The 12539-nt window shown below is 37.5% G+C and overlaps 1 protein-coding gene across 1 annotated transcript in view; it reads left to right on the top strand.

The window, feature by feature from the left end:
- Positions 1 to 498: 498 nt before the first annotated feature.
- Positions 499 to 12539, top strand: part of igfn1.1 (immunoglobulin like and fibronectin type III domain containing 1, tandem duplicate 1) — a 40322-nt gene continuing 28281 nt past the window's right edge. The window contains exons 1-5 of the mRNA XM_056270485.1: positions 499 to 638; positions 6347 to 6434; positions 10030 to 10149; positions 11391 to 11530; positions 11953 to 12052. Coding sequence (XP_056126460.1) covers positions 6386 to 6434; positions 10030 to 10149; positions 11391 to 11530; positions 11953 to 12052 — 409 coding nt within the window. The 5' untranslated portion in view covers positions 499 to 638; positions 6347 to 6385. The remainder of the gene's footprint in view (positions 639 to 6346; positions 6435 to 10029; positions 10150 to 11390; positions 11531 to 11952; positions 12053 to 12539) is intronic.

Genomic DNA, 12539 nt, shown 5'->3' with positions numbered 1-12539 from the left:
TGAAAAACAACCAGTGGTGCTTGTAAGAACACTATATTGTTGTATTAGATCACAACATGTTTTCTCTGCAGCTAAAGGTACATAAAATGCTTTATTTTTTATCAGTGAGATAAAATAGTTTTTTGCCAAGTTGTATTGCAAATGATTTCTTAAAAAAAAAAAATACTAGGAATTAAAGAGCAGAAACATCAACCACACTGCTGAGATATATATATATATATTGTTGTTGTTGTTGTTTTTATTTCAGAACTATTGAGATAATGATTGACCCAATTCGACAATTCATTCCGGCATTTGACTGTCAATCTGAAGTAAAACTAAATGGATTTTTTTTTAAGTAAAACTATGCACTTCCCAGGTAAGATCAAGATGAAATCATTTCAAAAGTAATTTCATCATAACATAACATAAGGTGTCAACAGGAATAAAGATTCTTCCCAGAGACCCTCCCTTCCAATAGGAGAACTTGCTTTTGGCGGAAGCCAAGGTTGAATACATGGAACAACACACACACACACACACACACACACACTCAAAGGATTTATTACCTTGGACAACTTGGAAGCAGCACTCAAATATCAGAAGAGGCCAGAGCACTTTGAAAGAAGCAAGAGAGGAGCACAGAGAACTGTGAACAGGTATGGATTTTTTTTTACCCTTTTTGTTGTTGTTGTGACAGAACTGAGAGACATGCACAAAGAACAAGAAAACAATAAGAGCTTTATACCTTTGTATTGTGCCAAAGTCTCTCACCACCCTGCGCACTTTGAACAGACACTTGTGTTCTATGGAACACAAACTAAGTTTTTCGCTCTTTTGGGTGTACTGAACTATGAATGTACTTTGACTTAATATAATGCCTGTGGAGTTTTTACAATGCAGAGCTGACAACCTCCTGTTACTTTGAGTTCTGACACCACTAAACTCTAAAAGTATCTTCTTCTGGTTTAAACACTTACTTATACAGTCTCATAACATTATTGGCCATAACATAGATGTTTTAAATGCAGTTTCTTACGACTAATTTGGTGGCCACACATCAGAATCGTTTGAGTTGGTCTTCCCGACTTGGGTTTCGGAGTCTGGAATCTGTGATAGCTGCTAGTCAGGTGGCATGAAGTCAAATCAGAGATGTTCTAACTATAGATACAAGTGTCACATCAACCGAAGCCAATGTACATGAAGGATTTTGAATCATTGGGTAGATGTCCATGACAGATGTGCCATGTAACATATTTAAAATGATAAAAATTATCTTCCTATGAATGATTAGTGAACTGATCATTTTCAGTGCTTTTGAGTTTTTAACAAATCATGCGAAATATACTATTGTAATGAAAAATGCGATGGTGGGGGAAAAAAAGAGGAAGCATGCAAGTAATGGGGTAACGTTCAATAAAGTGGGATACTAATAAAGAACGTCTGGATTATAAAAGCGACTATAGGACCTATTTCGTATCTGGAAATGTGAATCATTCAAATTTGACTTACTAACTAAAAAACACAACCTCAATATATCATATTAAACATAATTTATAAGAAACAGAATTTACAAAAATATCGATGTGACAGAAATGAAGTAGAAGCTGTGTACGAAAAAAGCAACAAGACCTTATGGAACAATAAAATCTTAATGTGTACTTATGGGAGTTGCTTTAAAATATTCAGTGTGAAAAACTCCTAATGCTGGCATCTGCATTGATGCTTTATGTGGCGAAGTGCTGAAAACACATCTGAACATTTTAAAGCTCTTCCTGAAATATAGAAACTGGAAAGAAACAACAAATTGGCTCAGCAATTATTATTTACCAGTAAAGCTTGTCACTGGCAGACGTTCGTTTATCTTTAAATGTTGTCTTCTGGGAGCCACCGATTTTTATCTGCACACAGAGTTAAGAGGTGCATGGGGACATTTGAGAAGCCTGGAGAGTCTATCCACAGGAGCCATTTTAACTGGGCAAGGCTGAAAGGACAGAGGAAGAGATTTTATCGCCAATCAGAGAAATATAGGAGGGTGATAGACAGAGCGAAATTGGCTTTGCCTATTACTAAAGGTCATTTTGCTCACTTAAACACCCTGTGGAATCGTATCTTATGTACTCTAAATAAAGTACTGACAAGCAGGCTGATTTATAACGTGGTCATTTCCTCACCTAAAACATGTGTTGCTTCAGTCTAAGACCTGAGGGGCTCATTGCCAGCCTTCCCTAAAAGGAAAAATAGACTTAATGCTCCCATCAATATTGCATTTAATGCATGCCTGGCTGTGTGCTGTTTGAGAAACCTACTTATGCACTGCTGGGATTAGGCGATTACTAAAATAATCCCTGTTGTGAAAATTAGACTTATTTTTATTAACATTCTCCTCATGATGGTTAAATACCTCTAAAAATAATTTTAGACATTTCAGACAGGCCCCTTGGCAAAGCCGAAAGTACAACTTACCCATTGGTGTTCGCATAAATGTCACCTTGCTAATACATTGTACGTTGATGATATGCATGCTATTACTTTCTAAGTGGCTCTCTTACTGAACCTCGCCGGTTTCTCGAAATGTAAATAACTAGCGCCAACCGAGGGCTGCGCTAGGCTGGCATGGTAGCCTATCATTTGACAAATGACTGTGTCCTACTAAACATGTCAGCAGGGCAATTCACAGAGAGGAAAAAAGGGTTAGTGGTATGGTTTAAAACTTGAACATGTCATTAGACTTGCTTTTCATATAGTCGTGTGAAGTGGTAGTTTACTCATGCACTGTTATTACTGCTATACAGGCCTGCCGCTGGCATGCAATTATGTTTTGAAGCATGGCTTCTCATGCTTCATAACTTCTCATCGGTTTCTCAGCACGATGAAAATGTCTGCCTTTTATGCAGCAGTTCTTCTGATCTGAGATACAGGTGGAAACCCCTGGAAGCTATACTATCACAGGCGAACTTTGCACAATAAACCACTAATTTGTTAAGTAAGATGGGAATATACCTACATTTAGGAGTAGAATGCCCAAGATGGCAGTGAAATGAAGTGCTTTCTTGTCCCCATATAAGCATGTGGTTGCGCTGAGTGGTGTCAAGCTCAGGTTGCGTGTAAACTGAGGACCCTCAGCTTGGCAAGCTTCCGTGTCGGGGTATTTTGCTCAGAAGGGTTAGATAGCTCGTTTTCCAAAATGAGCTGAAGCCAAGGGCTGCTTAGGACTTACTGAAAACTGGCATGGGTGTTCAAATAATTCGTCTTTCTGAATACCTTGTGCTGTAATCAGAGAATTGTGTTTCTCAAATAATTTTGTTCTAGCAGCCAGATTTTACACTGGACATCAAGTCACACAATACTGAAAGCGTTTCTCATTCAAAACTAAGGGAAATTGACCATTTTGTTTTGTACATGCCTCTTGAATTTTGATGGTTTTGTGCTCTCTGCCCAAAACAAATTGTGGTTGGCACAATCCATGTTTACTCTCGCTTAAACTGATATGTATTTAATATAGTCTAGGTCCAGTTTGTTCTACCTTATGTCATTTTTCATCTATGTTTTTTAAAAATGGGTAATGTCTCAACCTGTGCCTGAATTTGGCTGCTTCTACAAAGTGAAAGATGAATTTGCACCAAAATAACGCATTTGGCTGCATGGACGCACAGCTGTTGAACAACAAAAGATACGGGAAGCATAATCTCCTCCCTATTAAAAGCTTTTATGTTTTTTTTTTTTTTTTTGCTATGCCAAAGTATAAATGTTACTTTTATTTTATTTTTGTTTTTTCATGGCAATCTGTGACCCTATCAAACCCACCAGGTGAGACCAGTGGTATAATAGATATCGCAGTTTTGGTAAAACTTGAACTAATTTATGAATTGAACCTTATTGTAATGCATCATCATCAAGGTATCATCAAACAGCATTTTACAGTATTCATAAATCTAGGTTAATGTTGATATTTTAATTGATAAATATACTATTGTTTGTTGTTAATGAGATAATTCATGAATAATGCTAATTTATGCAACTTTAAATGGTATAAATGTATGAAGAAATTAACACTCATAGATTAATGATCTAATGAATGCTGTTCATTTCAGTTCACGATGCTTAATGCAAATTCATTTTATGAACTTTATTGTAAAGTGTTAACATGACTTCAGTACATGCATTCACCTGTTCAAACTGAGGCTGATAATTATTAGCAAAATTTGTATCGGAAGCAGTAATATAACTGTCATAGTGTTATTCATGATGCAACCAATTGAAATAATAGCTGGCAGGTTTCACGCCAACAGAAATGACAAGCCAAACCGTGCATAATGATGAGTGCAATGAATCACATGCATGTTGAAGGATGACACTCAAATGTCAGATTTCAGCAGCTTGTGATCCACAAAACGCTTGCATTTATATCCCATTATGCCCTGTGCAGTGTGTATAAGAGGCCAATCAGCATGCTATTGTGTTTGGAATATGCCACTCGGTCAGATGACTGATGTAGCACAGAATGCAATTTCAGTTATTTATGAAAAAAGATAGCCACTGCATAAAACAACCTGCGTTGTTCTGTTTCTGAGATGAGATTGAGACTACCATTAGCAGGAGTCAATGACTAGAGTAGGACAAGAGTCATTGAAGGCCATAGACTACATGATCATTCCAAATAAACAAGCTCTGTCCAAAACCTAGTCGACTGCCTACCTAGTAGGCATTTCACCTTGTTTGGCCAAACTTAGCTTTCATTGAGAAATTAACTTTCAATGAGGGAATCCTGTAATGAACTGCGATGAGCTGTGTGAAGAATTAAAAAAATATATATTATTCAGTACTGAAACCTATTCATGAAAATTGTTTCAAGTAAGGGGGCTATATGTAATTATTTTCATGGATTAATCACTTTTTTGGTGCCAATGTGTAAAAAATACATATTGTAATGAAACTTAAAAAAGTTTAAACATCCTAGGTTGTCTAATGCCTGTAGATGTTTTTAAGGATGTTTTTGCCAGGAAAATTGAAAGGATGTGACGTTTACACGTGCTCCTGAGAGTCTCTCTTCTGTTCAAGGACACATGAAATGAATGCTTACAATGTTCAGGATAATGCAGAAAAAGCTATTATGTACTGTAATGTCATTAATTCAAACACATAGCCAGATCTATATAGTCTATATCTCAATCTCTTTCCCCGCCATCTGTCTTTCCGTGTTTCCACTGTCATATGGTTGCGGGCGCTTCTAAACTAGTACTGAATTTCCGGGTCAAAACACGGGCTTGCAAGCGCAAGCAATAGGTTGCTGGGTGCAGTTCACTTAACCATGACCGGTGTCACTAATTTCAAGGGTTTTTGAATTCTACATATAGCCCCTTTAATTAAAAATGACCTATATTTACTGAAATATTAAGGTATGTGATATATACATTGCATAGATATTTCACTGTTATCTTAGCAACATGCTAACGGCTAATTCTGTTGAAATCAATTGTGAGTGATTAACGCAACGAGCACTATTTGTGTGGCATGCGGGGTAGCAATTCAGTCACTTATAAGGTTTTCTTTCAATTAGGTCCCTTTTTACATTCAAGGATGCGTTCCTTGATTCACAAGGAGCTAGCTACCTTGTCATATAGTGTCTAAAAACTCAGTGCACGAGTCAAAGATGTCCGTCTTGTGTTCACAGAAAACACATTTAAAACAGCACAAATGGATGCATACTGTACATCATGTGTGACGCCCCCTATGTAGGCAGTAGACAGCACACTAGGTTTTGGAACAATGCTAAAAATCTCGAACACATGCCCACTAAAATATTTTCAGCTCTCCTCCTCAAAGCCAATTTGTCTCCCTGCAGTAGACAGTTAAATCCAGACATGTCAAAATCCCATATTAGTGCTATGCTAGTGCTGGTATACTAGTGAGGACACACTGACTGGATCTGAACTGTATATGTGAGTGGATTTGAAAAGATGAATGACTAGAGCCGTGGAGGTTTTGCTGACTAGGCCCAAAGCCTCTCTAATGGAACATAATGCACCGCACTGTCACACTGCATCACATCCCGACAGATGGGATAACTGCCGTCCTACTTTGCTCCGTCTTTGTGCCTATTTTACCTGAATTGCTCTTTTCCCTAAACTGTGTGGACTTAATAGGTTATTTAAATGTGCAAATACTAGTTGCACCTATTTCGAGGTGTTTGCTTAATGGGGATAAATTCTTCAGAACCACATGGGCCGCATATCCTAGACTGATTTATTAAATTAGCTTTTTTATACATCTTCTAATTGCATCCCGTGCAAACATTTTAATCTCTCCAGATGTTTAATAAGACTGAAATTGAATTGACCTTTCATATTGCTTTTCTCTTTCCCAGAGATACTTCTGAATTCTTGAGCCATTGGACTGCATCAAGATGATGAAAAAAGCCAAGGTTTTAGATCCAACTGCTGCCGGGCAAGGCGGTAAGAACAATATAATTGTTCTCTCTCCCATTTGGCAGGCTGACACCGGCACCGAACCTTGTCCAAGAGCTCTATTACTGACTCACTGAAACAACAAATCCAGCCATGTTCTCTGTGAAGACTTGCTAGTGGAGAAACACGGATGATGGTGAAAAAAAATCTCCTCTTTTGTTGTGTAATTCTTTCTCTTTCTTAATGGTAACTATTCCCGGAGGATGTCATTTAGTTAATCCGTTTTCATTGTATTCATAATGATGAGAGTATAGCAATGGAATTTGACACACTTGATAGGACATGAGTCTCATTTCGAAAAGTTCTTCCACGGTAAGCAGCTGTGTTAAAAGGCAATGCCGGATTTTCCAGATAAAAATCTAATGACCTCCTCTCCATGACAAAGTGAATAATATATCGGTCCCTGAGGGGTTCGAAGAGCAAGATAGCGAGATAAAAGCAAGTGTTGAATCTAACCTAGCCACACAAATTTATTTAAACACATGAATGATCAAACAGCTGGTTAAAGTCGTAGGTTGTGGGTTTGGAAACTGGCCACTGTGCACAAGATGCAAATGAAGAAGAGGCTGTAAATGTGGCTTACGAAATCAGAGCCTTTATCAGTGCCTAGTGTGCCCTTCATCTGGAAGCTCACTAAACAGCCCTGTGAGCATTTGCTGTCATTCAGCATGGGTTTCTTTGAATCGCGTAACCATGGATGCGAGGGACGACCATCAACCAACCTGAATGTGAAGTGTCTGTGTTGTGAAGGACAGTAAATAGAGCGAGAAAAGAAGAGCGGGCGAAATGAACCAGGCTGGATTCAAACCTGTATGCACAACTCACAGCTCTTACGTTTCAACAAACCGGTTTACATCATTACATGTTTTTTTTTTTTTTTCACTTCCACCAAATCCACCCACTTAACATTTATTTTCTTTGATTATTTCTTTGATTAATACTTGCTTTATTTATTTCATTTGCTTTGAGGAGGGGATTTATTTTACCTTATTTAATTACATTTTTTTATTCCTTTTTTTTCTTATGTTATTTATGAACCCCTTCTTTTTTATTATGATGGGTGATAATATATCAATATACCAGGCCTGTTTCACACCGCAAATGAAAGCAAAGAAGTGCATCTTCTATTAATACTTCCGTAGAAAAATAAATAAATAGTCCATTACAATGTACAAAACAATCAGTGATAGCAACCAGATGAACACTGCAGTAATATTAATGTCAAGACCTTTGGGTCGATGTTCACTACAATTGATAACTGATTTGTGACCCGAGACATAAAAGTAGAACCAGTTTCAGTTACAGGATGAGGATGAGGATACAGCGTTGCCATGAATGACAGATCACCGCTGAAACCCGTGATTGACCAATCTAAATAAAGTATTCCACAGCGCCTTTAAATCATGCCAGATTTACTAAATGTAACTCGTAAGTGATTAGGCTATTATGTTCACTCATGTAATTTGCTATATATTGCAGTACATCAAAAAATCCATTTTTGAAAATAACAGATTGGTTTATAGTATCTTATATTTTCACCCGAAATTTGCTTTGCATAAACTCACAGCTATAGGCTAGTGTGAATACTGTATAGCCAGAATAAAAAAAACTGCTGCTAATGTATGCTGTGTGAAACAGGTCTTACACTTTTATTCCCTTCCCAGTTTGTCTGCTCTTTCTTTAGTCTTGTCTATTGTAATCTCACATTCAACCCCCTTTTGGATTGAATAATTATGTTTTATTGCTTTAATCTCCCCGTCTTCTCCCTTGTCCTGTGTTTTTTGGTTGTATTTTTGAGTACATTTGTGTTTGTCCGTAATCCTGTCAAAGAAAAAAAGAAGCCAGGATTCACAATTTTGTGTTCTCCTTCTTTGTTTCCCCTTCCTTTGTTGCTGTTGTACTGTAATGTTGTGGCTATACTGTACCAGGACCGGAAATTCTACCTCCTAGGAGACAAGGTAAGGTAATTGCATGACAGCAACCTGAATCTGCATGCATATGATATCCAGAATATCATATCATATCATGTGCATATGAATGTTCAGATTGCTGTCATTCTGAATCTGATTGGCTGACTTCTAGAGGTGGGAGCCTATAGTGTGTGGCGATCTTTAACGGTCTGCCAGGGACAAAAAACATGTTTAAAAGTTCCGATTCTGCAGCAATTGGCGCCTTAGAGGAGAAACTAAATGCTATGTTTTAAAAGTCTTGTGAAGGTCATAGCGTTAGGCAAAGGCAGCCGAAGCTCTTATGTAGGGGCAGTGAAGGGCACCACCAAAATATCCATCCAAAACAAAGACATCTATAAACTGGGGGCAGAGGGTGCCTGAGTCCTCCCCCTCCCCAGCTCTACAGCGCCCCACAATTTTCCAATGTAAATCTGTGGTGAAAAATGGAACTGCAGGATGCTCTGTTAGGAGCCATGGACCTTATTCAGAGCAGCGCTATTAAAGCGAGGCTGTGAGGGATAGACTTACCATGTTTTCAATGGCACCCTCTGTAAAAAGCTGCATAAAGCTTCTAGAACACATCATTTTCCACATCTTAAATATTGTAGGGAGTTTTTTGTCTACTGACATTGACAAAATATAGGCTATTTTTGCAGTATACAATAACATGTACAACCCATTCAAGAGATGCATGTCTATCCCTTACAGCCTCTTTCATTTCTGTTAAAAATCAAAGATGGCGCTGCTTTGAATAAGGTCTAATGGGGCGGATTTCAACAAAGACGATATCAATCCGCTTCTATGAATGAAATGAAAAAATGAATGAAAGTATAAATCCTGTAATTGAAACTCATGTTGCTCATGTGAATAGCCTTTATGTAGTTCTGTTGTGTTTTTTTTTTATGTTTGTCTCTTTTCCTCACTGGAATTCCTCCATAAGTTGTAATGTTCTAAAACAAAATCCGGAGGCAATACTACATTAAGGCAATTCTAAGCTAGCATTCTACATCTATGCATGTGTCTTGTGTATTCAAAGCCTGTCAATCAACATTAGAGCGCCACCCTCAGGTTGAATAAAGCAAACTCTGCCAAAAGTTTGTCTGCATGTGTTCAGTTAGAATCTGCATACCTAAATTTACGGGCAGGAGACGCTAGGCAAAGATCTGGCTGCGCAAGACTATGTCAACATATCTCAGTACAGAAAAGGTCACAAAGTTCAACGCGTGTTCAGTGAACTATATCTTTTGGGTGATAATGGTATAAATTTAAGGCAAATGAATAATTGACTTTCAAAAATAAGCCTACTCTGAGAATATTCACTTAAGTGACAACTTCCCCATTTCTTTCCTCTATTTTTAAAAATGTGCAAAACAAGAATATGCACATGTACAGCAAATCAAGAAGGACATTTTCATGGTTCAAATATCATTGGATGTCTTAGATATTATCTCCTGGAAACATTTCAACGCCAACTTGAAGTGTATTGTATTTTGTACACAGTTTTGTAAATAGTTTTTTACATAGGCTAGACATTCATGCATATAATTGGTCAGCATGTTACGTCACTGTGCACCTGCTGTTTTGTTGTTCCCCTCAAAGTTCTGACATTGTACCCTGCATGTGGATTCTCTCAGGCATCAAAAGGAGATCTAAGGTTCCTGGTGTTATGATTACACAGTATCTTGAGGAACTTCCTGAGGGGATGACAACTCCCGACTTCACACGTAAACCCATCGCTTTAACCATTCAAGAAGGTAAGCACATTAAAAAAAGAGAAGAAGAAGAAACTGCAAAAGTGAATGCAAATATGATTAGAGGTGACAGTTGAGAGCTAAACGATCCTGAATGTGAAATTAACAAGCTATGAGCACGTACAGAGGATTACCACACAGATTTACTGCCCTAAATGTCTAAGCTGTGCAGCTACACAGACTTAACTTACAGTATGAGTGATTTATCAGGTTTGCTGCTTGTCCTACCGCTTTAACATGTGACTACAGCTATATATGCACAGAGGGAAGGAAATCAAATAGCATATATCCCATTTCATGCTAGTTTGAAATGCACAGAGCAAGACCACAAATGTGTAATACATCCTTTCATTTACACTTACTAATGACATCTGACCTTTCAAGCTATGGATTTTGTGCAATTTATTCTCCCTGTTTTTAAACTATTTGACTTAGCTAGTGTGGTACTGCAATACAATTAAGATCCTCTCAGAAAAAAACTCACTAGTGTCAAAACTGTAACCTTTTCTAACACACTCATTTTTATCATTGCGATTTTCCCCATCTAATAAGAATAATAAAGTCATTAAGGCTTGTTTTCACAGACAGGGTTTAGATTAAGCCAGGCTTTAGTTCAATTAGAACATTTAAGTAGCTTTTATAAACATGCCTTAGAAAGAAGAAAAAAACCTTTACTGGTGTGCATCTTGAGACAAAACAATGGCACCGACATATTTTGAGATATGACATGCATTTTAGTCTGGGACTAGGCTTGTGAAACCAGGGGTAAAACTATGAAATATTGCTAGTTCTCTGGATATCTACTCAACCAACTGGGATGTATTTTAAATAGTCTTCAGTATGCCGGGTACTTGTTTGACTTGTTATTAAAATGTTTGTTTTACACAGAAATTCACACATAGGCTCAATTTATGTTTGCCTAATTTCAAGCATTCAAGCCATCAACCATTTTTCATAATGGAGATGCATAAATTGAGTTAAGTGTGTACAATCTTTTGACAAGTAGTGTACCTGAACAAATAAATGTACACATAATTGTAAAAGAACGAAAGTAAGATTACTGTAAAATCTGTAATTAACTCAACACACACTTGACAAAACAAGGACAGTGATGTCAAGGCACAAGAGCTATGTTGACTTCTGAAAAAAGAATACTACACCCCAATAATTTTCACAATTTGTTTTTTGAAAGCCTTTCAATATTTACCTGATAAAGAATTCAAATTTAAATCTTTGTAAAACAGGAAAGCTGGCCATTTTTAAAGCCAAAGTGAATGGGAATCCAACACCCACTGTAACCTGGCGTAGAGCTAAAGGAGAAATGAATGATCCCCAAAAGTTTCTGAACAAATATGACCCCACAACTAATGAACACACTTTGGAGGTATGCACAGGCTTTTAGCCTTACTTTTAAACTACTGCTCAATATTTAAGGTGAAGTGTGTAATGTTTTAATTATAAAATATATGTCTTATATCCCAGATTAATAAGAAGAGACTCATTCGTAGGTTAATTCCCTCGGATAGTGTAAATTCAGTTTCTCTGTGCCATCAAGGCATTGTTTTCTGTTGTTTGAGCAGCCTAACACAGCAACATTGTCACAACCAATGGCACAACTTTGGGGCGGGACATCTTGTTTGCTGACCAGGGGTAGAAACCTGTTTGGAAACAGTCATTACTATTTTTTACAATTCTCAGACATTACACACTTTACCTTTAAATGTTCATTTCATTATCATTGTTATTCAATTATTATGCAAGATTAATCAAAGCTACGAACCCATTTCTCTGATTATTTACTTGCAGATACCTAAAGTCAGTGGTGATGAAGTCGACACTTACAAATGCTACGCCACAAATGAATATGGGAAGGCTGTTTGCACTGTTGTCCTAAATGTCATTGAAGGTAGGACACATTTCTTAAAGGGGTCATCGGATGCAAAATTAACTTTTATATTGTGTTTGCATATAAATGTGTCTTTGCAGTGTGTGGACACAACCACCATAAAAACCATAAAAAAAATCAATTCACTCTTTTTTTTTAATCCTCAAAAAGCCTAAACACTCTCAATAATCAAGCCGTTTGGATTTTCTGAGCAATATGATGTCATTTTGCTCATGCTCCGCCCACGACCGCTGACGGACTGTCCCGTATTAGCATATTTCCCTCAGCCATTTGTATACTGTCTGCCAAGGCAGTCTTGTGTCGACACGCCCCACGGAAGAAAGGGGTGGAGTGAGCAGTTGCTCATTATCATTTAAAGAGACATGCACCGAAACGGGTTGCTGTGAACAGAGCTGTTTTTGAGGAGGTAAAAGGGGGTTGTTTTACATAACCATTGAGGAATTTTAGCCAAAGTATGTTACAAACTTTACATGAAGACCCTAAAGAA

The sequence above is a fragment of the Rhinichthys klamathensis genome, unplaced genomic scaffold (assembly GCF_029890125.1).
Source record: "Rhinichthys klamathensis goyatoka isolate OS25496 unplaced genomic scaffold, OSU_Roscu_1.1 h1tg000303l_1, whole genome shotgun sequence".
NCBI classification, from domain to species: domain Eukaryota; kingdom Metazoa; phylum Chordata; class Actinopteri; order Cypriniformes; family Leuciscidae; genus Rhinichthys; species Rhinichthys klamathensis.
This window is presented reverse-complemented; position numbering and strand designations above follow the sequence as displayed.